At 38.9% G+C, this 26,856-nt stretch overlaps 1 protein-coding gene across 1 annotated transcript in view; it reads right to left on the bottom strand.

Moving 5' to 3' along the window:
• The window catches only part of LOC131228624 (protein Asterix), a 48,008-nt gene that overhangs the window by 19,384 nt on the left and 1,768 nt on the right, over nt 1-26,856 (bottom strand). Inside the window, exon 2 of the mRNA XM_058224406.1 lies at nt 2,459-2,559. Within this exon, the coding sequence (XP_058080389.1) occupies nt 2,459-2,559 (101 nt within the window). The remainder of the gene's footprint in view (nt 1-2,458; nt 2,560-26,856) is intronic.

Raw genomic sequence — 26,856 nt, 5'->3', positions numbered from 1 at the left:
AATAATAATAATAAGTGAAAGTTTTTTACTTTTTTTCTGTTTTTCTTTTTTTCTTTTTCTAATTTTCTGAATTGTAAATATCTTTAATCATCTTTTGGAATCAGCTAGGTGATTCATCCGGTTTCGGAAATGTCACACTGGATTTAGTGAGTCGACTCAGTTCCTGAACTGGGCAAGTAGCACTCCAAAACGGTTTTTCAATCCTTGCTCCTTGTCCTCAAGCTTGTGTTCACTCTCTTGGTGATAAGGAAACTGTTCATAAGGACTCCTATTGCACTCTAGGTTTAGCTTCACTTTTAAATATAGTCAACATGGCCCACATGCTTTTTTTTAAGAGTACCATTATTCTTTTTTTCTTTTTGTTTTTGTTCTTTTGTAAGGGATCTCTAAATATTTTAAAGAGTAACAGGTGTTCATCATAATGTTCATATAAACTACTATTTCTTGAGATGATTATTGCATGATATTCAATGTTTTTATTAATTGATTATTTATTAGTTTCAACTTATGCTCATTAGAACTACATGGATATTTGATGAGGACATCGTGCGCACGCCGTCTACACGCGCACGCACGCCACCCCCCCTATGCACGTACGTACGCAGAAGGAGGGCCCCACCATTGATCTAGTTCGATGATGACGTGCAGGGAGGGCCTCCTAGCTAGAAGATGAAGTTTTGGTTCAAAAGGGTAGGCCCGATAGTCAAGAAAAGCCCATCATAGGACCTCATGATCGTGGCCCACTCGTTGGATTGATGTCATATTTTAGATTTTGCTTATTGTTATTATTTAAAACATCGTGAATGCTTTGGATTTCTTTGTTTGGTTTTTATTTTAGTTTACTTCACCGCCGAATAATAGGTTATGCACATGGTGCGAGTTTTGAGTATAGGATTTTTCTTATAAATAGGCACCCCTTGTAGTTTTTTTCATTCATTCAAGTTTAATAAAAATTCCTGCTTTATTTTTCTGCTCTCTTCGTGAGTTATGGAAGAATTCAAAAGTGGGCACGAAGCCTTTCCTTCTTCGACGGGCTAACTACCTTGGTGCGAAGCCACATCTATCCTCATCCGCCCCTATCCTCTTCCATCCATATCTCTTATCTTCTATCATCATTATTGCTTTGAATTTCCCAGCTTTTGCAGCTATTCAACCCCCTACAGCCAATTTCCAAAATCTGGACCTGTAGGAGGGCTGAAACTTCGGCGGAGCACTACGCATCAACCTTACGTCGGATCGTCGTCAAACTTGGAGGGATTGGAGGTCTCCCCTAGCCGACCAAGGCCTAAGTGTCACTTTGGGGAGGCGAGCTTCCATCACACGTGCAGGCGCTTTCTCCGGGTCAGGTTTTTCTCTGGTTTTCCTCTTTGCATTCCTATTTCTTAAACCCTACCCTTAGTTTACATTAGCCCTAATTTATTTGTCCCTTTTTGTTACCCTAGGGTTCCTTGAATTGAAATTGGGGAATCCCTTGGATTAGGGACTGATTTTTATGCATGTGTGGTTGATTTTTTTTTCCCTTTGACATCGTTTGGTTTATAATTTTTGTTAGTCCAGTCCTAGCCTGTGTCGGCCTGGACCCGCATAGATTCCCCTTTTTAATTGAATGAGTTGGATTGTCGTGTGGAATGTGGAATTTGTGTAACTGTTTCTGAATTGGTATAATCTAAGCCTAAATTCTTGCATCTCATACTTAAATTTCATGTCCTGCATCAATATCCCATTTTAAATTTCCTTCAAGTAATATGTTTCATGGTTTTATTTTACTTGCCATTTATTTATAGATTTATTTAGTTACTAAAACTATTTGTGTATGGAAGTGTCCTCTGTCCAGATTTCAGAGTTTGCCATGCCAAACCACTTTTACGTCCATGCCTAGTCTCTCGGTAACATTGATAAAAAGACTGTGATGCATATGTTGTATTCCTATAATGTAGAGGATTTATAGGATCTTCAACTAGAGGCTTTTTGCGGCATGCTCAGATTTTTCCAGTTCTAACAAGCAGGGCCCATGATTCACTGATCAGACCATTGGTCTGCAGAAGCACCTCCATGGGACAATCCTAACCTTTCAACTTGCTGCCTACAAATAGACAGTTGAGAAGATAAATATAGCAACTGGTCCACATTCAACTTAAAAAGCGCAAGACTAGTGGGATCATCTAATCTGGGAGTGTTTTCAGGCATGGACCATGCTTGTGGTCCTAATTACTGAACCATAGCTCCACTTGTCAAAATTGAAAACCTGAGTATACTTTGCAAAGCCAGAGATAAGAGTACCCTACTGCCACTTCTCTTTACGTAGCGGTTTTATTAATCAAACAAGAAAAAGACAAAGTAGAATGTGTGAATAGAGTTAGATTAGTACTGAAGAAAAAGAATAAAATACAGAGGCACCCATTAAGCCATGCACTAAAGAGATGGAATAGAAGCATCAAGTTTGCAAGGTTATACTTACATCATGGCCATGGATATCTGTTTCAGATCAGTTTCCACATTTTTCATGTTTGCCAGTGACTGAGCACAGAATATTATAGCCAACCAAGAGCTAAGCTTGTACTGCAAAACCATAAATAAAACCCATTTAGAGAGAGAACATCTTTGCAATTTAAAGGCCTTTGCAGTTATACTAGGGGTGGCAAACTGGTCCAAACTTTGAACTATGGATTTAAGACAGGCCTGGGCGACTCCAACCAGCTTGTTCAGTTCAAGTCAATTCACGACTCACCCGAGTCAGGGGGTGAACTGGCCCAACTCACCTGAGTCGAGGGTCTCGTGGTGTCGAACCGGATGAGGTCTGACCAAGTCCAAGTCAACTTGGACGAGTCGCATCCAACTCATCTGAGTCTTAAAACCATGTTTGAAGTTTGAACTGAGATTTTGATCAGCCTAGGCACGGACTATTTGCCAACCCTAGCAGTGAGCATCTGCCAAGATGAACGCATTTTATCTTGCCATTGTTGCCCAAAGAAGCTCAGAAAACAAAATCACATCTTATTTGATTGATTTTTTTTTCTGGGTATAGATGACAGACCAAAGATCACAAGGACCTATAACAAAACTAGACACTAGGAAAAACCATGCACAAGCCAGGAACCTTGCAATATTTCTTAATATCATCATCATCGAAGCCTTGTGCCAACCATATGAGGTTGGGGTCTATGAATTCTGTTTAGCCAATCATTCCTAATTCCCTACCCACCATAACAGTCGAATTTCTTTTCAAGAAAAAAATCAAAAAAATAACAGAAAAATCCAAAATATTGAGAGGATTCCAAAATGTATTCTTTTGAGGTTTTGAACATGTTTATGACGGTGTAACAGTCCATGTTTTTGTAAGAATATTGTCTCAACATGTCTACTGATTTTATTAACCTGAAAGTCTTATATTAACCCCAAATTGGCTTGAAATTCATGCAAGCTATGGCACTCATCCCTCTAAAACACATCCCTATGCATTTGACATCATTCCCTTGAGTGATTTTTTAAAAAAAATGAAAATAAAAATTTGTATGAATAGTGTCACCGATTTGGGGGACCACTCAAACACCCCCAAATTGGCTCTAAATTTATGCAATATATGACACTCATCTCACAAGTGCATATTTTTAAGGATTTGGAATGAAATTGTTTGGATCATTCAAACAATTTGATTTTAGGACTGTGAATTAGCAACAGCAGGAACCACAATTTAATCAAATTATTTTGAGTTAATACATGCCACATGTACAATTTTGCAAGTGCAAGTGTACCAAGTGTCATATACCACAAGAGTACCATATGATGGTCCATATCACTCAACTTTTAAAAAGGTGGTTTTTCAGTCAAAAGTCATCTTTATTTGAAAAGACAGGAGAAAGGGGGGGGTGGGGGAGAGAGAGAGAGAGAGAGAGAGAGAGAGAGAGAGAGAGAGAGATGTCGCAAGCAAGAGCAAAAGAAGGAAGAAGAAGAAGAGCAAAAGAAAGTCCCAAGTTTTTTATAAAAAAAAAAAAAAAAAAAATTTACGATGCGGTTAACAGACCATTATGGGTCTTTATAGGACCGTTACAGTCCAATTTTTTAAGGGAGACTCATTACGACCTCATAAAGGGTAACGGGACATGCCGTCACCGTTATGTAACGGCCATTGTGGAGATTTTTCCTTTTGCAAATATGAGGTTAACACAAGATGGATTACTGGAAACATTAACAAAAGTAGATTTTTCCTTTTGCAAATATTGTGTGTGTCAGGAAAGACAACTAGAAAACCATTCCTTAAGGCAACTAGATCTAAAAAACTTTCGCAGATTATACGCACTGATATGTGGAACCTTAAACATGTGAGCTCGAACTGGTTGCTAGTATCTTAGCACCTTTATCGGTGACTATTCGCAATATGAAGCAAGATATCTAATTTCTCAAAAGTCAAAACTACTCAACTACTTTCAGAAAATACAAATCAGAAGTGGAGAATCAATTGAATAGAAGAATCAAAGTATTACGGACAAATAAGGGTGGAGAGTACACATTAGATATCTTCAAATCATATTGTGAAAATGATGGTATTGCTCAATAGTATACTATGCATTACACTCCTCAGCAAAATGGTGCAGCTGAAAGGAGAAATGGAACCTTATTAGACATAGTCAGGTCTATAATGGCTCACACGAATATGCCGACTACCTTCTAGGGAGATGGACTACTCACAATTGTTTATGTATTAAATAAAGTTCCTTCAAAATTGGTTCCCAAAATGTCTTTTGAATTGTGGATTGACAAGAGACAATCATTGGCTAATTTACATCCATAGGGTTTGTTGGGTCACGTTCTACTTCCTGTTCCAAACAGAAGCGAGTTAGATAAAAGAATAATTGAGTGCACATTCATTTGTTATTTTGTCTATTAAAGGGATATGTATTAGTGTATGAAGACCATGATAGATTAACAATCGAGTCCCAAGATGTGGCATTTGTGGAAGACAGATATCCTGGTAAAAATCCAGTATAGAAATTGAACTTTATGAGATGCCGAATGTAGTTTAGGGAAGTGGGAGCGGCGGTCTACATAGTGATAATTAGGGCATTCCTATGACTGGTGTAGATAGTGGAAGCACGTCATCTATTATACCTAAGTTGCAACAACGTTTGCAAGGCAGAATTCTTCAAAGGCATTTTGAAATAAAAGGTGAATTATACCTCATGTATTGCAGTAGATGAAGATGAACCAAGGTGTTCTGTAACAGTAACGGTGGCAGTAACAGGTCGTAATGGCTGATACGGGGGACGTAACAGCCGTTACGATCTCTTTTTTTATTGAAAAAAAAAAAAATCCTGAAAAGCATGTATATGCCCCGTACTGTTGATTAAAAAGTATGGAAAACCTATATCTGCCCCATAACAGACAATTGCGGGGCTGTTATGGCCTTTATAGGGACGTAACGTGCCGTTAACGGCAATTACGTGTCATTTTTTTTCCATAACGGTTGTTACGGCCGTTACGACCCCGTAACGTGTAATGGTTGCCGCCGTTACCTTTACGTAACGGCCTTTACGGCACACCATGAGATGAACCCAATTCGTATCAAGACACACTATTATCTTCAAATTTTGAAGATTGAATTTTTGTGATGAACGAAGAAATTGATTTGATGGAGAAAAAAAAAAATCATGTTTGAAAGCTAGTCGCTCTTCTTGTTGGCCATAAAGCAATTGCAAATAAGTGGGTGTTCAAAATTAAAAGGAATGCAGATGGTTTATTTGACAAGTATAAAGCTCTTTTAGTGGCAAAATGTTTTACACAAGTGAAAGGTGTTGATTATGAAGAATCTTTCTCAGTTGTTGCTATATTTACATCAATACACATGAATTGTCAATTGTGGTGTACCTTGACTTAGAATTATATTAGATGAATATAAAAAGTGCTTTCTAAAATGAGGATTTATAAAAAGACATTTATATTGGGCAACCCACGAGATAAGTTCATAAGGGTCAAGCAAGCAAGGTTTGCAAGCTCTTCAAGTCTATCTACGAGCTGAAACCATCATCAAGACAGTGGTACATGAAATTCCATAAAGCCATTACTTTAAGATCTTCCACGTGCGAAGAAGAGCATTGTGTGCACCTGAAGCGATCTAGGAGGCACATCATACTATTATCTCTTTACGTCGATGATATATACATACATACATACATACATATATATATATATATACACCAATGTTGTCATAATCGTTACTGTATCGTAAATCGTATAAGGGTCTAAATCGTATCATATCGTAATTCGTAAGATTTTTTCAGATTTTCATAAAACATGCAAGGAATGCCAAATCGGTTACGTATCGGCCGATACGGCCGATACGTAACGGTAACGGTACGCACCGTTACCCGATTCGGAGCCGTATCGGCCGATACCAATTTTTGTACCCGTATCGGCCGATACGGGCCCGATACGGGCGTAACGGTCACCCGTAACGGTCAGCCCCGTAACGGTCGAAAAACGGCCATTTTTTTTTGCATTTTAAGGTCCGTTTTTGATGTTTTTTCGAAACTTCTTGCTTCCAAACTCCTTCTCACTCCTTCTACTGCTAATTTCGACCAACCTTGGCTGGATATTTGAGGAAAAAAACACATTATATTGGCGGATTTTGTTGAATCAAAGCTTGGTGGGCCATTTTTCATAAATTTATCAAAAATAGGTATTTATACTTTTTTTAATATGTTTTGTTGTTTTAATTATCTCATATGATGTGTTAATCATAGTAGAACATGTTAATATCCATTTTACAGATTTGGGGTGCCATTTAATATTTTTTTAATATTTTTTTCTATTTACGCATGAATTTTGCCCCTTTTTTTTAAAATTCAAAAAATCAATTTTTAATGATTGTTTTGCTGTTTTAATCACTCCATATGATGTGTTAATCATAGTAGAACATGTTAATGTGCATTTTACAAATTTGGGGTCCCATTTTATTTTTTTTAAATATTTTTTTCTATTTACGCATGAATTTTGCCCCTTTTTTTTAAAATTCAAAAAATCAATTTTTAATGATTGTTTTGCTGTTTTAATCACTCCATATGATGTGTTAATCATAGTAGAACATGTTAATGTGCATTTTACAGATTTGGGGTCCCATTTTATATTTTTTAAATATTTTTTATATTTACGCATTAATTTTTGCCCTTTTTTAAAAATTCGAAAAATCAATTTTTAATGATTGTTTTGCTGTTTTAATCACTCCATATGATGTGTTAATCATAGTAGAACATGTTAATGTGCATTTTACAGATTTGGGGTCCCATTTTATATTTTTTAAATATTTTTTTCTATTTACGCATGAATTTTGCCCCCTTTTTTTTAAATTCGAAAAATCAATTTTTAATGATTGTTTTGCTGTTTTAATCACTCCATATGATGTGTTAATCATAGTAGAACATGTTAATGTGCATTTTACAGATTTGGGGTCCCATTTTATATTTTTTAAATATTTTTTTCTATTTACGCATGAATTTTGCCCCTTTTTTTTAAAATTCGAAAAATCAATTTTTAATGGTTGTATTACTGTTTTAATCATGCCATATGATGTGTTAATCATGGTAGAATATGTTAATGTGCATTTTACAGATTTGGGGTGTCATTTTATAATTTTTTTCTATTTTCGAATTAGTGACTTTATGTTTTTATTTGCTTATATTGGACAGTTTTGCCTTGGAGCTTCTTAGGGTTTAGTTAGAATATAAAATCATCTTTATTAACATAGGTCATACACAGATACACTCATACTCAAATCTAATTATCTAGTGTCTACCTAAGCCTAAAGAAATGTCTGGATCTGGCCAACAACAAGTAAGTGATGATATTGGATGGCAATATTGTGAGAGGGTTGGTGGTACTAGGCACCAAATGAAGTGCAAGTATTGTGATAGACTAGTGACTGGTGGAATTACCCGTCTCAAACAACATTTGGCACATCGAAAGGGTCAAGTTGCGCCATGTAGTAGAGTACCGAAAGAGATAATGCTTTTAATGCAAGCTAGTCTGGATGAGTCGAAGGGTAAACGTGCTGCTGTACAAAAGAAGAAAGATGATATTTTGGATGCAGCTCGACAGGAAGTGTTTGGTCCTGAATATATGGGCATTCGTGATGAAGATATTATTGATTCTGACAAAGATTCAGATCGAGAACTTACTATAGCTAGGAGAGAGAGCTTGCGTCTAGCTCGTGAAGAGGAAGAACGTCGCCGCATGTTTGGCACGCATGGGTCAGTGCGTGATACAGGGGGGGGGAGTGGGAGTGGGAGTGCAACTGGAAGTGCAACTGCTTCTGCAGGTGGGAGTGGGGGGGGTAGGTTTGGTGGGTTACGACGTATGTTTGGGAGCCGACGACAGACATCTTCACATGATGCCCCTATACGTTTGGATGAAGAAGTAAATGAGCCTAGAAGACCCTCTATTGATCCAATCCTATTTAGGAAAGAATCAACTAAACAAAAGAAGATAAAACAAATGTGGAGTAGAACTTCCGTTGAGAAATTAGGTAGAGCAGCAGCAAAGTTATTTATACATGCCAACATACCTCCTAACGCAGCCAATTCTCCATATTGGCAGGTGGTAATTGATGCAGCAGCAGCAGGTGAAGGAATAAAAGCTCCCACGGCTAAGGAGAATAGGGGAAATGGACAGATGCAGAGTATGCGGATGTGAAAGCATACGTGGCTACCTTTAAACCTGTATGGCAAGCCAGAGGATGCACAATCATGTGTGATGGTTGGACTGGCCCAACCAGACGCAGCATGATCAACTTCATGGTATACTGCCACTTAGGAACTATATACCACAAGTCAATTGATGCCTCAGAGGCAACCAAAAATTCTACTTATATTAATGAACTAATGGATAAAGTTGTGGACGAGATTGGAGAGGAGAATATAGTGCATTGTGACAGATAATGAAGCAACATATAAGCTTGCAGGACATATGTTGATGAATAAGAGAAAACATCTTTTTTGGGTCACCATGTGCCGCCCATTGTATTGATCTTATATTGGAAGATATTGGGAAGAAGAAGAATGTTAAGGAAATGGTTGAAAGGGCAAGGGAAGTGACGACGTTTATTTACAACCATAATCAAGTAGTTGCAATAATGAGAAAGTTTACGAAAGGACGAGAGTTGTTGAGGCCTGCGGCGACTAGATTCGCAACAAACTTTATAGCATTAGAGAGTTTATTCCAGCATAGAGAAGAGTTGAGTGAGATGTTCGCTTCCCGAGAATGGCTCAACACAAAACATGGGAAGAAGACATCAGGAATACCGGTCGAAGTTGTGAACACCATACGGGACAACAAATATTGGAAGAAGGTCAAGGCGATCCTAAAGGTGATGGAGCCACTAATGAGGGTACTCCGTCTTGTTGAATCCGATGAAGCACCTACCATGGGCTTCATATATGATGCCATGGATAAGGTAAAGCTTGCAATTCAACGTGATTGTAGAAGTTGGCAGACTTATTGGAAGATGATCGACAAGAGATGGACAAACCAACTCCATCACGATCTTCATGCAAGTTACTACCTAAATCCTAGGTATAGATATGCCCAATCATTTGTTGCGGATGATGAAGTTCGTGTCGGGCTAAAAAATGTGATAAAGAGATTAGAGCCTGACTTAGATCTGCAAATAAAGGCATTAAATGAATTAGATACATTTGGAAATCGCCTTGGTAGCTTTGGAGATGCTCTTGCACAGCATGCAGTATCTAGATTGCAACCGGCCGAATGGTGGATTAATTTCGGAGAGAGTACGAAGGCTCTCCAAAAATTGCAGTAGAAATTTTGAGCCAGACAACATCTTCCTCTAGCTGCGAAAGGAATTGGAGTTGTTTTGCGCTCATTCATTCAAAGAATAGGAATAGATTGCAGACTAGAACATTAGATAGACTTGTCTTCATGCACTACAATATAAAACTAAGAATGCGACGACATCATAGGAGCATTACAGCTACTGATGACGGAGACTACTGTCCAATAAACTTGGATAATATTTATGATGAGGATGACCCACTTCTACCTTGGTTGGAAACAAGGGAAAAACAAATTGAAGAGGATAGTGAAGAATTGGAAATTGATGACCAAGAAATAAGAAGATCTCAACAAGAGAGTCGTGCGGATGTGTTGGACCCAGTAAGAGGGGCGTTTATGCCACGTACAGATACGGCTCAAGATCAACAAAAGAGTACGAGCAATGGTAGCGTGATCGTGCGGATGAAGACGATGACCCCGCCCCGGTGCCGGCACTTCGGTGTTGCTCGGTGCCCTATACACTGCCTACAGATCATGATGTCGATGAACAATGACGAGGTGGTACACGAGGTCGGACTTATGAGTGTACAGAGTCACGATACAAACAGGAGGTGGGTACATCTAGTGGTGCACCGGTCCGGGAGGTCCACATCAGCAGGCTCATGGTCTTGGTTATTATGATGGATATTCTTATGGTGAATTGAATTATGATGGTTATACTGAGCCTGTTCCATCACATTCATGTTGGAGTAGCCCTCCTGATCAATATCCATATGATTATAGATATCCAGATCCAAATCCAAGTTACTCATCACAGCAGACGCACTCTCAATCTCAAGATTCTCAACAGCCTGAGTATGGGCACCAGTATGGCTATTCGACGGGCACTGGTAGATATCCTTATTCCGGGTCAGAGTCGTTGCCTAGTCAGGATCAGTCATCCTCTAGTTTCGTTGATCTAGTATTTCCTTCTGGCACTGGATATTATGGATATGTAGCACCTACACCTATCGGACAGCCTCAGCCTGATGGTGACGATGACGATGATGTGGAGGTCGAGCAACCACAAAAAAGCAGATTTTCATTTTGGTGGTGACTTGTGAGTATATATTTGTGTTAAGGTAAGTATTTGTTGCAGCAGACAGCTCACAACAGTATTATTGCAAGAAGCCATGCACACACTTGACACTGCCGAACTTGTATTTAAAATAGCTCCCCTGACAACCAATCAAGTAATCCTTAATCAAGTTGCAGGGGAGTATATCAGACACTACTAATTTTTTATTTTTTATTTTTTAATATTCTTGACTTGAGGATGACAAGTCATAGACAAGAATCACAGTCACGTCCACAGGTATGTTCGACCACACTGCACAGGACCACAGGTATGTTCGAGAAATTCCTCAAAAATAATTGCAAACACCTGATGTAAGATATTTTCATTTTACATTCATTCTAATATATCTATCATTGATAGTAGATAGTTAGAAAATTAAATATATGATCAAATTCAGGTTATCTGGTTCATAAATTCATCAGACAGTCCGATACAACTTCTCACCAAAGAGTGGACCGTTACACCACCATAAACATGTTCCAAATTATAAATGAATGCATATTTGGAATGCTTAGAATATTCTGGATTTAATCCATATTTTTTCATATTTTTTTGGCAAAAAAAAAAATTTGCGCCGTTACGGGCCGTTACGCCCCCGTATCACCGTTACGCCCCCGTATCCGTATCGGTTTTGGAGGACACCGTTACGCCAACCGATACCGATACGGGATACCTTGAAAACATGTCATAAAAATATATAAAAATTGTATATAAATAAAATAAATAAATAAATAAACACACACACACACATCAATCATTCATTTTGTCATGAATATGTAAAAAAAACAAAAGGATGTATCATGCATATATCATCATGTCATAATCAAGTTCAAATAATAATCCCTTTTCCCATCCCATGTACATAGAAGTTTTCTATATAATTCAAAAAATAACATTTTTCCCATCCCCATTTACATGTATAATGCTCTATTCACTTGTTTCTATAATTCAAAAAGTAAATAAAAAGTCCAAACAAAATATATTCTTCCTCAGCCGCACCCTCATCGTCCTCATCATCACCAATGAGGTCAACATTATCAACATCATCTTCATCTTCAAAATTTGATATCGAAATAAACTCATCTTCCTCCTCTACTTCTCCCACTTTTGCTTTTCCCTTTGCCTTGTTTCAAATAACAAGTTTTCTAGGACCTACAAAATAGTTATTACAAAATTCTTTATAATATAAGCTATTAAATTATTAATTAATAATTATAAGACTACACTACAAGATGAAACAATAAGAATACGAGTCATACCACGTAGCCCATCTGGTTCTGATGTGGATCCGCCTACACCTTGCACATCCTCCAAGCCTTCAGCAAAGCATTCACCTATGTCCATCCAGATTTTATCTGTAGGAAGTGTGGGATCCTCTTTCTTCGTGATCCATTCATCATCAGATTCCATATCTGATAAACATATATGATCAAGCCCTTGGTCCTTCTCTCTCTTTGCATGACGGACTTCGAATTGGAGATTATATTTTACAAAGATGAGCGCATTCAATCTTTGTTGCTCAAGTCTATTCATCTTCTTTGAATGAATCTACAAGCCCATGAACGTAATAATATAAGGCTTTTAGTCACTACTCACTAGGGAATTCACAAGTTGATTAATGAATTCAATAATGTCTCACCTGCTCAAAAGTGCTCCCGTTGCACTCACAACCAGTAGCACTACATGTCAAACTTAAAATACGAATAGCCAGCTTTTGCAATTCTGGATACTCATCTCCATAACTCTCCCAACATAGACCTAAAACACAATCACATATAATTTATATAAATAATAGGCACACAATCAAACTCAAAGAAGCAAAATTATTGTAAGTAAAATTGTCTGCTTGCTTCGTCGTTCTGGCTAATTTTGTCATCTCTCTTCCAAATAAACCACAACCCTTTTTGAACTTATCCATTTGCTCATCAACGGTGACCCTCTGTCTTGAATCAAGGAACATTCTTTCATATATGCCAGTTTTAATGTCTAAATCCGAATGAAAATTGTCATCATGAAATCTCGAATTTACGAAATAAGCCGCTGCATGTAAGGGCCTATGTGATTGAAGATTCCACTGTTGGTATATTATTTCCCATATAGCCAAATATCGTTTCTTCACATCTCCCAAGTTTTTTGGTATGGCCTCTTTCGCCTAATCTATCGCTTCATAAATATATTCCATGGTCGGCCTCTCATTTGAATCAACTAACCGTAGCACATTGACCAATGGGAGACTGGTCTTTAAGCAAAACTTGATAGATGGCCAAAAATCTACATCGGCCAAAATTGTCTACAAACATGCTTCCCCTTTGCCATCTTGGAGAAGTTGCTACCTTCCCATTCTTTGGAGGTAAACATTGACCTTAGGCCAATTATATTTTCATGAATGCTTTTAAAAGTTAAGTAACACGTAGCAAACCGTGTTACGGCCGGTCGAGTCAACTCCCCATTTCTTGCTTCCTCATCAAATTCAAGACCCAACAATGTTTGTAAATATAGACCGTTATAGCCCTTGCTTTCACTACGGCCTCTGAATGAACTTGCAGCTTTCCAATGTCTAAAAGCATTAGGTCTATGCAATGGGCCGCACATGGAGACCAAGACAATGTCTTCCTCTTCTCCATTAACAACTGACCCGCCTTCACATAGGCAGATGCAATATCTGTAACTACTTGCACAACAGTCTCTTCACCCACTTCATCAATCATCGACTCAAGTAACTCTAACAAATTGTCCACGTTTTTTGAAATATCAAACGTATCAACAAATCCTAAAAATACCGTAACACTTGGACTATTAACCAAAAAAATTGTAATCGACCTATTCATTCCATTAGTCCACCCATCCAACATAATCGTGCATCCAGTCTTCCCCCATTCCTTCTTATATAGATCAACGGATTTCTTTAACGACTCAACCTCCATCTTTAAAAATTTATTCATCACTTCATGATATGATGGAAGCTTCAATCCCGACCCAAATACAGCAACCGCTTCCATCATTGGAGTAAAGAATGGGCTCTTTACGAGATTAAATGGTAGAGCATTCATATATAGGAAACGCGAAATAGATAGGCACATACTGTCTCTATCTCCCTTCTTCCAGATTTGTTTAGAGTGGCTTGTTGTTTTTCTTTACAAGATTGAATGGTAGAGTATTCGCATATAGGAAACACGAAATAGATAGGCACACACTGTCTCTATCTCCTTTCTTCCAGATTTTCTTTAGAATGGCTTGTTGTTTTTCTTTTGGTCCACTCTTTCCCATAAAATCATCGATTGTTCTCTTTCTTTTTTCATCACCCATTTCATTGACATTATCAATTATAGGAACCCTTCCAACATCATATGCCATCTCTTCTTGTTGCTTCTTCTCACTAACATTATCATCCAATAATTTCTTGAATTTTTCTATTACCTCATCACCTACTTGAAGACATGCCGCAACATTCTTCTTTGTTCAGGCTAGGTGATGTTTCATTCGAAACACACCTACCCAATATGCCTTCCCACAAAAATTGTATCTTAGGTGGATATTATTATTCTCCTCCATCTTTGAACAATATTCCCACGTAAGATCATTGTCCTTCGTCTTCGATTTCTTTCCCATCTTCAATGCTCAAAACGAACCAACATGGCAAGTCGACAACACACAAGTAACAAGCCAAGCCTTTATACATATTAAGAAAAGAAAAAAACTATTTAGGCAGCCCTACACAAACATAGAAGATTACAAATTGATTTAAAATGAGAGAAAACTAGTGTACATTAGAAATAAATAAGAAAACTCTTGGGAAAAAAAAAACACTATTTAGGCCCACATAAACTCCAAATCTCACTACCATCTCTCCAAAGAAAGAAAAGAAGTGATATTATAATGTATGCGGGGCATAAATAATTTTTAAACACAAAAGCCCTAAAAAAGAATTACAAAAAACTAAAAACAAAATATTAAAAAAATCATAATATTTTATTTTTCTTTTCTTAAAAAACCCATATTTTTACCAATATATGAAAGAAATAAAATGGAAAGTAATAACTGAATATTTTACATGTATTCTTACCTATTTTAACGTAAAAATCGAATGCAACAAGCGGCGTTCGATTTCGTTGAGCAACGAAAAATATATCTTGATTTCTTTTTCTAGGTTTCCTATGGCCTACAAGCTCCAAAAGTCTCCAAAATCTCTCAAAAGTTGCAAAATATGTTTTTTTAAAAGGTCAAGGCCTAAATACACTTTAAAACAAAAATAACCCCCCCCCCCCCCAAAAAAAATAATAATAATAATAAAAAAAAAATCAATTTTTTGACTGGACGCTGCTTGTTTTGAAGATTGATTATCGAATCGTACGATTCACAATTTGATCGGTACGATTCATCTAGAATTGCGATTCATATCATACAACCGTACGATTCATATCGTAAATAGTACAATAAGGACAACACTGATATATATATATATATGAGAAATGTCAATGATATTTTATTAGCAAACAATTATATGTGAATGCCACTCTAGACCAAGAAAATGCGACTTGTCGTAGGCATTCTAAGTAAGATTTTAGAACAATTCAGAATGCACAATTCCAAGCCAGTCAAAACTCCTATCTATAAATATTCTAAATCAAATAGAAGTATATGTCCCCAGTTTGATATTTAAAAGCAGGCTATGTCATCCATGCTTTATGCCAGTACGTTAAGCAACCTAACATATGCCATGCTTTGTACTAGGCCAAATATATGTTATATTGTAGGCCTTGTGAGCCTACATCAAAGTAATCCAGGTCAAGCGCATTGGCAAGTGGTCAAGAGGATTTTGACCATCTTCGAGGAACGAAGGACTACATGTTGTGTTACCAAGCGTCGAGTTGAGGGTATAGGCTTATTCCAATATATCTTGGGGGAGGGGGATCAAGATGAAAGCGATTCTGCTTCAGGCTATATATTTATCTTGAATAGTGATGATGTCTTCTCATGATGTAGTAAGAAACAATTTTCAACTGCCATTTCGAATATGGAAGTTGAATATATTGCATGTTTTGCAACTATTCAAGAAGTGTGTGGATTATGAGATTTTTTAAAAACCTTAGGTGTTGTTCCTGCTGCTAAAAAAATGGACAACATATCGACTGTAAATCTCATGAAGGATCCAAAACACCATAAGAAATTCGAGCACATTGAGATTAAATCCCACTACGTCAGAGATCAAGTGAAATATGGGCATGTTATAACTCAAATATATTCCCACTAGAGAAATGTCAGCCAATCACATGATGAAACCAATAGCTAGAGATATTTTTTAAATAGATAGCAGGCATGTAGGAGTTAAGAGAGCTTGGCATCTTTTGTAAAGGTGGGAGTGTGACAATTTTGTGTCAGATTTTCAGTTATATTCCCCGTTACTTATTAACTTATGATGGTAGAGATCCCATTGTGCAATATGTGAGACTTGCGCAAATGAGCTAGGATAGAGTCCATGTACTCCAGAGAGTGGGAAATGTAAATTATTAATGTTTTATATTGAAAACCATATTTATGAAATGAACTCTCTAAATAACCTTATACATTAACTAAATATTCATGCGTAATCAATTTTTTTAGGCCTCAAAATCATCAGCACTAGATTGTATACTCAGTGTTGGTCCATTGTTTTCTTTTCATTAGCAGGCAATTTTTCCCTACTCGTATGGGAATTGACCACCCTTGACATGCGCTTGGAGGGCATGTCCAGCATAAGGAAGCATGCTGAGGCATAACAGCCTTTTGTAACAATGCAGAAGATGAGGTAACGCAAGTTGAGGGGTGGCCACCTCAAATCACAACTATGTATATGGAGTATTGGATTTCTGACGTTGGGCATGTTCAAATAAATATTTACACGTGCTAGTGCTTATGCATTCGTGCAACCACACAGTGGATAGCTTTGAGTGACTACAGATGAGACTTGGATAGCTTTGAGGCACGTTCAAATAAATCTTCGCACATGTTGGCACTTATGCATTCGTGCAACCACACGGTGTATAGCTTTCGAGTGATTAAGGATGAGACTTGGATAGCTTTGAGTAACTGAAGACGAGCCTCTGGGAGTCGAATGACATTCACAATGGTAGCAGGTTGAGAGTTGTTGTGCTAAGTTCACACTCATGCGCTTTAGGCAAGACCTCTGTCACCTAATGATATCTTGACTTGAATAGATTTAAGTTAGGAGTAATGAGCTCAATCAGTACTCAGGCGCTTTAGGCGGGACCTGCACATTATAGACCCGACATATGCCTAGCAACATCCACTTTGCGGCATTAGTAAGTGACCACATACTCAGAGCATTGAGTTAGATTCTACTTCATAGCTAATTTACCTATTGGAACTTGATTCGATGTAATCAATACATTACGCAAGCAAGCCAATCACATAGGTGAACCTTATGCCCTCATATATCCACATTTGTATATAGGAGGATGTGATGCAGGGACATGTGATAGCCTAACCCTAGATGCATGTATAATCAGGTTTAAGATATTCAAATAATAAAATTAATCAACTAATTGTTTTCAATCAATGGGACTTAAGCAAATCTTAACACAAAGATGAAATCATTCCGTCAGGATCATGCCTCTCATCATAAAATCACGTAAACAGTAAAAAATGGATGACCTAAGGATATGAGGATATCCCAGATCTAACATAAGTCAGTACACAGTCAAGTTTGCATCTGAATCTCCTAACTAGCCATCCCTCTTTTCCGTTTAAACTAAAAGGGAATATCCAGAGAGGAACAAAAGAGATGAAGAGGAGATGGGTTCGAGATGAAAGAGAGTACGGATTATAGGGCATCAAAGAAAAGAAGACGGTTGATTCTTACCTTTTCCTACACCTCGAAGATCTAGAAAGAAGGAAAATCTAAAACCAGGGTGGAATCCTCAACACACAAGGGCCAATCCTGAAACCATACTCTTTGGTAAAAGAGGAAGAAAGTATATGAAATCTCATTCATTCACTAATAAAATAGGGTTTCTCACAGTGTATATATAAGCCACGGCAAAAGCAAAAAGTACACTAAAGCCCCTAAAAATAAGGAAAAGAACAAAAAGACACCTAAAAATAAAACACCCACGTGACAAGGTGTGAAATCCGCCCCATAGGCCTGCGGTCATGCCAGTCCTGCACTCGTAACGCGTCAGAAAATGGGTCCGATGGACTCGATGTCCATCTACATCAACTCCTCCGCTCCGGTACTCTGTCGGCGACGCCTCCTCTAGTACACTCGAAAGGGTGCACCACTGATGTCCACATCAATTCTTCTCAAGTAGGAAGAATTCGCCACTGGCAAAAGTGAACTTCTGTATCTCTCGAGCAAATCGGGGTCAATGTGTTATAGCTCTGTCTCCGTGATCCAAGAGTAATCTATAACAAGCCCGTTTCTCCATTTGACTAGGAATTTCTGGAAACCCCCGGAGCGTGTAGAAACCGCCTCGAAGTCCAAAATTTCCTTTATCTCGTCTATTCTCAGTACAGGTGGAAGAGAATGTAAGATGGGTACATGAAGGTCCAAGGTCCATATATAGGGGGGGGTCTGAAAAGAAACAGGAGAACCAGTGAATAAAGGTGATGGTTCATGATAGGGAACTAGATTTTCCACATTAAATGTGGAACTGATGCCCATGGTAGCAAGGATATCAACAACATAAGCATTAGACCCCAACCTTTTCATAATTTTATGTGGGCCTATACTACAGGCATGAAGCTTCTTCACGGATCCAGGTGGAAACCGATCAGACCTAATACGAATCATGATGTCATTTCCAGGTTGAAATTCCCTAAATCTCCTATAAGCGTCAGCAGAAAATCTACAATGTTCATTACTTGAATTAATCTTCCTCCTGATCTCACTATGCAATGCATGTATATGCTAGGCGAAGGACTCTCCTAACTCTGAAGGACGTTGTGGGGTAGCCATGGGGATCAAATTAATGGGGGCTCCGGGGGTAAGACCGAAAACAATTTCAAACGGGCTCATTCCTATGGACCTATTCACTAAAGAATTATACGCAAACTCTGTTGTGGGAAGAACAGTGTCCCTGGTCCTGTGGTGGTGTCCAACCAGACATCTCAACAAATTCCCTAGGCTACGGTTCACTACCTCTATTTGACCATCCGACTGGGGATGATATGCTAAAAAAATTGGAGCCTCGTACCCAAAAGATGCCAAAGAGTCTTCCAAAAATAACTAGTGAACCTAGTATCTCTATCAGACACGATGGATCTAGGTACTCCATAAAGTCGCACAACCTCCTAAAAGAGTAACTTAGCAACGTGGGAGGCATCTGAGATCTTATAACAGTGTAGGAAATGGGCTATCTTAGAAAACCGATCAACAACCACGAGTATGGAATCGTGCTTACAAATAGTCTTGGGAAGCCCAAGCATGAAGTTCATACTAACATCTTGCCATGAGGCATATAGAACTGACAAAGGAGGATATAAATATGTATTTTGTTTCCTCTGCTTCGCAAGTTGACATGTCTAACACTGCCCTACAATCTTAACCGCATCTCGCTGGAGATTAGGCCAATAGAAACAATCAAACACAATGGCAATTGTTTTATCTCAACCAAAGTGACATGTCATCCCTCCAACATGCAGCTCCCAAACTAGAAAATCACAGAGGGATGTGCGTAGGATACAGAGCTTGTCACCTCTAAAAAGATATCTATCTGTAAGGACGAACTCCGCACTCCTCGAGGGTGGGTCACTAGACAATGACACGTAAATGATCCCAAAATCATGACAGTTTGAGTACTCACAATTGAGTTGCTCAAAGCCTGTAACTCCAATGCTCATGGACCGCATCATCCTGACACGATGGCTAAGCATGTTAACAACCTTATTCTCTTTTTTGGCCTTGTGCTTAAGCACAAGCATGTACTCTTAAAGAAATTGTGCCCACTTGGCATATCTAGGCCTCAGCTTCTTTTGAGAGCTCAAATATTTCAAGGCCTTATGATCAGAGACTAGGACGAAATCTTGCGGTAAAAAATAATGCCGCCAATGGCGCAATGATTACACAACCGCAGAGAACTCCTTGTCATAAGTGAAGTAGTGTTGTTTAGCTTCATTCAGCTTTTCACTGAAAAAAGCCACATGATGTCCCTCTTAGCTTAACACTCCGCCTATGGCAATTCCTAAAGCATCACATGCTACTTCAAAGACTTTGGCAAAGTCAGGTAAATGCATGACTGGTGCTTCCGTCACCATCCTTTTAATTTCTGAAAAAGCTCGCGCCGCGGCTTTAGTCCATTGAAACTCACATTTTTGTATGCAATCTGTAATGGGAGCCATAATTAAATCCATAGATGAACCGCCGATAGAACGTAGCTAAGCCGTGAAAGCTTCACACGTCGTGTATGATACGCAGCTCAGGCCAATTAACAATGGCTTTGACTTTCTCAGGGTCTACAGACATACCCCCTAATGACACAACGACCCCCAGGAAGATAACTCGGGAGGTCAAGAAGGAACACTTCTTGAGGTTCGCATAGAGCTTTTTTGCGCACAAGGTGTTACAAACCTGCCTCAAGTGCTCGATGTGATGGTTAGGGGACATACTATAGATGAGAATATCATCGAAGTACACAACTAAAAACTGGCCCGTAAAGGGTCGTAGCACCCCGGTCATCACCCTCATAAACGTACTCAGGGCATTGGTTAACCTGAAGGGCACAACCAGCCACTTGTACAGCCCGTCCTTTGTCTTCAAGGCAGTCTTCCGTTCATTTCCCGAGCGAATAAGAATTTGGTGATAACCACTCTTGAGGTTAATTTTCGAAAAGATGGTAGAGGCGGCCATCATGTCAAGCATTTCATCAAGCCTTAGGATGGGAAACCGATAGTTGAAAGTAATCTTGTTTATGGCTCTACTATCGACACACATGCGCCACATGCCATCTTTCTTGGGCGTAAGAAGCGCGAACACAGCACACGGGCTCAAACTCTCACGAATGAATCCCTTTTTAAGCAATTCATCCACCTGTCTCTTCAACTCGACATGCTCGGTGGGGTTCATTCTGTAGTGAGGGAGGTTTGGTAGGGTCGCCCTGGGACGAGATCTATCGCATGTTGAATGTCTTGCATCGGTGGAAGTTCATCTGGAAGGTCCTCATGGAAGACACCCCGAAACTCCTCTAGAACTAGACGAACCTCCTGGGGTATCCCCAAGCAACCTCGGGTGTACTCTCCCTAGCCAGTAGGCCGTACACCATAGTCCCCGCCTAAGTCTCTCTCTCAAACTCCTTAGCATCTATGATGTGGAGAGACTTAGACCGAGGCGCCCTTTGACTCTTAGAACAGCCTAGGGACGCAATATATTTCGCTCTTAATGGACGATTTGGGAGGGAGCGAGCTCAAGACAAGCTTCTTTCCTTCCTATTTAAACACATAATTACTCATACGCCCAAATATTGTGACATCCTTGTCATAGAGTTGTGGCCTTCCCAAGATGATATGACCAACGTCCATCATAACCACATCACACCACAACTTGTCCTTGTATGGTCCAAACTCAATCGGAACAAGGCAACACTGGGTCACAGGGAGGGATGTCGCATCCAAGGTATTCTGTATCGGTATCGGTTGGCATAACGGTGCCCACCGATACTGATACGGATACAGGGGCGTAATGGCCCGTAACGATGCAATTTTTTTTTCCCAAAAAAATATGAAAAAATATGGATTAAATCCGGAATATTCTAAGCATTCCAAATATGCATTCATTTATAAATTGGAACATGTTCATGGTGGTGTAACGGTCCACTCTTTGGTGAGAAGTTGTATCGGACTATTTGATGAATTTATGAACCAAACAACCCGGAATTAATTGCAAACCTTTTATATTTAGTTTTCTAACTATATAATATCCATATAAATTTCTTATAATGAATGCAATACCAAAACATCTTATATTTTCAATTTTTCCTTTTATTTATAGTACTAGTGCATTGCATACTTCATGACTCACATGCATTTTATTTCAATATATAGAGTTTAGGGACTTTTATATCCTATTATGCAATTCATATACCTAACAATTTGATATCATTTTTCCCCATAAATCTTTTTAAAAAAATTAAAATTAAATTGAGGTAAATAGTGTTGTCGATTCGGGGCTGGTTCGGGGACCATTTGATGCCCCAAACTAACCTCAAATTAATGCAATCTATTGGCACTTATCCCACTAATGGATTGGTGGACATTTGTTCGACAGTGAAAAATGAAAAATATCAAATGGTCTTATTTCAAAAAAAAATATCAAATGGTCTTATTTCAAAAAACAATTGGGAAAAAATAAAAAGGTAAATCCAGATCTCAGGTGGACCACTAGTGGGCCAGGCGGGCCACCTCGATGCATTTGTATATCAATGCCATCAATCTGCTTTGCCAACTCATTTTAAGGCATGGTCCAAAAATTCAGGTAGATCTAAATCTTCAGTGGACTACTAGTAAGTATTCCTTTAAAAGTGGGGCCCACTTCAATGCATTTGTTGTATATCCATGTGGGCCATCCTTTTTGGCAACTTATTTTAGGGCCTGGTCCAAAAAATGAGGCTGATCCAAATCTTAGGTGAACCACAAAATAAGGATTTAATTCCCACCATTAAAATTTTCTTAAGACATTTTTTTGTTTATATCAAGCTACAATTTGTGTTATCCCTTCATCAAGGTCAAAGTTCATGTGACCTTATCAACAGGTTCGATGGAAAATAAACATTATAGTGGACGACATGGATATACTACACATAAATTAAGGCGGGCCCATGTAACAAAATAGTGTGAGTGCACTGTTCAGCGTGCACCACGGAACACGTTAAAAAACAAATTTAAAGTGTGTGGTTGTTTCAGTCCATTCCGTTTTCGATACCGAAATGAAAAAGAAGAGAGGGAAACCGAAAAGAAAAGAGGGAAAGGAGAGAGAGAGAGGAAGAAGAAGAAGAACTGCCGCAGCCGCAACAGTTCGAGAAGAAGAAGAAGAGTTAGAAGAAGAAGGAGAAGAAGAAGAAGAGTTAGAAGAAGAAGAAGGAGAAGAAGAAGAGTTAGAAGAAGAAGAAAAAGAAAGAAAGAAAGAAAAAAAAAAAGGGTATTTTTTTTCCTTTTTTTCATATTTTCTTTAGGCCCGTTACAGTCACAGAATTGGAGGGGGGGGGGGCCCGTCTCCACTCCATATCACGTAACGGTGTGGGCCGTTACTGTTACGTATCGGCCGATACAGCTATATCGTAACGGATACAAGACACCATAGTCGCATCCACCCAAGAAACTCTGTATGGGTTGGGGTGAGGGACTACTTCAACCCCAGGTGAGTTAAAAGTAACTGGGGAAACTACATTCTCGCAGCTCCCGCTGTCTATAATCATTTTGTAGTTCCTTTCTCCACGCTTGGTGTAAGTGTGGAAAATGGTGGTTCTGCGCCAATCTTCACTTTCCTTCACCTGGGTCAAGGAGCACCTCACCATTACAAGTGGGGCAGTCTCCACAGTTTCATCCTCAGCATCACTAGCCGGCTCAAGGGATAAGATAGTGATCTCCTCATCATCCTGGTCACCCTCATTGTTCGAAATATCGATATCGCATTACAAATCGCACCATTGGGATACGGATACGTATCGGTTATCGCATGGGATATATCGATTGTATCGCATTTAATATTGGAAACATTGGAAATTGGTCAAATTTGTCAATGAAACTTAAGCGATTGTTAAAAAAGATATCAATACACACTTATAAACCAAAATATTACCAAAAACAAGTGCACGTAATAGGTTTTCTTTTTATGGGGTCCTAATCTATGTGTTGTCTAAATGAATTAATGCAAGTATATTCAAAGTGTATTCATATAATTTATAAATGTAAGAAGACATGTAGAAACACTAGCAATATATTTAAAAGCAAAAGAAGAATCACTAGATCATGTTGTATACATTTTTTATTTTATGTTTGGCCACGGATTGCAACCGATTTGCGAGAAATTCATTTTTTTTTAATTTTTTCAATTTTTTGCAAGTCAATCCCCCTCCAAATCTTGAAACTGAAGCTCACAATCCATGATTTTTCACGTTTTATCATGAATTTGTAACAATTTGACACTGATTTAACATGATTTGCAAAAAAAAAAAAAATTGGATAAAAATTTTTAAAAAAATGCTCACCGGATTGAACATGTGGGATATATCCCACTACTTATGTGTTTCATATCACACAACTGGGATACAAGATATATCATGGGATATATCGACTGATATTGTCGATATTTAAAACACTGGTCACCTAAACTTTATCTGCCACTTCTTCTTCTATGGGGTGTTTGGAAACAAAGGCAATGCACCCACGCTTATTTGAACACTCTACGGTGATCTAAACCCATGCCACCACAGCAGTAGCACAGCCTTGGAATCGCGGGCCTAGTACTTGATCCAGCCGCGTTGTTACCTCAATTTATGTTGACTGGCTGGGTACCAAGTTGAGCTCTGGGTTGATTTCTGACCTAGGGTCTCACTCCCTGCGGAGTTACTCTAGGCACAGTAGGTCGAAGATCAAGCCCCCTCACATTAGACTAACGCACATAGTGCTTCAATTCATGCACCACCTGGTAAGCATGTTCCGAACTAGTGACCATGTATAACGTGAGCTCCCACTGAAGCTTAGGCCTGAGGCTCATACGGAAACGGAAGAGAATCACAGCAGGGTCCCCGTCCACATCGCACCTCATCATGTATTCATCGAACTTGGCGATGTACTCGGTCACCGTCGTGGATCCTTGACGCAAAGTGTGTCATTGATCTAACAGCCTCTGCCTATAGGAAAGGGGAACATACTTCTCTCACAACGACTCTTTCATCTCAATCCAAAAGATAATTGGCCCCTCTCCAGATCGCTCTCGACGATGCTCCACATTTTCCCGATATAGTGTTGTCTGGCCCACCAATTTCATCTTGGCGAACACGACCCATCGTGGGTTTGGCAGACCGTGACACTCAAATAAGTGGTCCATGTCTGCTAACCAGTCGGAAAAAACTTTAGGATTCAATCTCCCATAAAAAATGGGGGCATCAAGGTCGATGCCCTTCATGACCCTAGCGACAGGGTCCTCGTGCTTATGGTATCTCTAAAGTTGTTAAAGACACACCCCACCATGGCCCTCCTATTGGGCGGAAAAAACAGGATCACGATTCTGTCTGGGTGGTAAGGGGGGCCCACAACTTGGGACTAATTGACAACCCCAGTGTCAAGAGTCGCCTAGGCACCACCTATAGTGGCGGTTGGAGTACCAACCTCTAAGCGCATAACTCTCTCCTCTATACGCGTAAACCCACAATCTTAATGTGCAAACTGTTGCGCGATCTCACCCCTCAAGGTTTAAAACAGTTGATCCATTCTCTTAGTTAGGCTCTCCATAGCCTTGGCAAATTAATCAGAGTCCATGGTGTAATGGAGACCAAACCCACGCCCAATGTGCGTGGGCATACACCAAGAATGAAAAGTGAAGGGTCCTAGATCTAGGTGTGCAAATGGGTAAAAAAAAAGTGAAAATATAATTGTTGATACCAATGCAATACAACTAGGCCTAGATCTATATGGGGACTCAACAAAACCTAGGAAAAAGGGCTAACTAAACTCAACAAAGTATGTCCCCTTTGCAGAGTCGGTACGCGTACGATTTTGACGATTTGGGTTAAGGGGTTCTTTAGTAAACTTTCACGACAGAGGGATTGTCGATAGACTAACCTATGCTAAAAACCAAGCTCTAATACAAAACTGGTGCAGGGACATGTGATGGCCTAAGCCTAGATGCATGTATAATCAGGTTTAAGATATTCAAATAATAAAATTAATCAACTAACTGTTTTCAATAAAGGGAATTAAGCAAATCTCAACACAGAGATGAAATCATTCCGTTCGGATCATGCCCCTTAGCATAAAATCACATAAACAGTAAAAAAATGGATGACCTAGGGATATAAGGATAACCCAGATCTATCATAAGCCAGTCCACAGTCAAGTTTACATCTGGTTCTACTAACTAGCCATCCCTCTTTTCTGTTCAAACCAAAAGGGAATATCCAGATAGGAACGAAAGAGATGAAGAAGAGATAGGTTTGAGATGAAAAAGAGTATGGATTCTAGCGCATCAAAGAAAAGAAGATTGTTGATTCTTATCTTTTCTTGTACCTCGAAGATTTAGAAAGAAAGAAAATCTGAAACCGAGGTGAAATCCTCAACACATAAGGGCCAATCCTGAAACCCTAATCTCTTTGGTAAAAGAGGAAGAAAGCATACGAATTCTCATTCATTCACTAATAAAATAGGATTTCTCACAGTGTATATATAATCCACGGAGAAAAAAATGTACACTAAAGCCCCTAAAAATAAGGAAAAGAACAAAAAGACGCATAAAACTAAAACACCTGTGCGACAGGGTGTAAAATCCACCCCATGGGCCTTCAATCATGCCGCTCATACACTCGTAGCGCGTTAGAAAATGGGTCCAATGGACCCATCATCCATCCACATCAACTCCTCCACTCCGATACTCTGTCGGCAACGCCTCCTCCTCTGGTACACTCTAGGGGGTGGGTGCACCAATGATGTCCGCATCAGGATGAGATTGAGTCTCCCTACTCTGGTGTACAGTACCGATGGTCATGATTGATTAGTCAGGGATGTAATGCTAGGAAAGCAGGTTGGTCGATTCTAAGTTGAGCAATTGCATGAGAAAGACCCCTTGGTAACAACACCGGGTTCCCAGAACATGATTACACACTTTGAAACTTATTCATAGCAACGTTTTCTAGTTTTGAGGTATAGTGATTTGCAAATTATTTCATAAAATTATACATATGTAATTCAAAGAATATTTGCAAAAGATTTTCAATTTGAACTTGATATATTCATAAGTGCATATATTGGCAGAACGA

Source organism: Magnolia sinica, chromosome 16, assembly GCF_029962835.1.
Source record: "Magnolia sinica isolate HGM2019 chromosome 16, MsV1, whole genome shotgun sequence".
NCBI lineage: Eukaryota > Viridiplantae > Streptophyta > Magnoliopsida > Magnoliales > Magnoliaceae > Magnolia > Magnolia sinica.
Note: the sequence above shows the minus strand (reverse complement) of the source record. Positions and strands in the feature narration are given on the sequence as shown.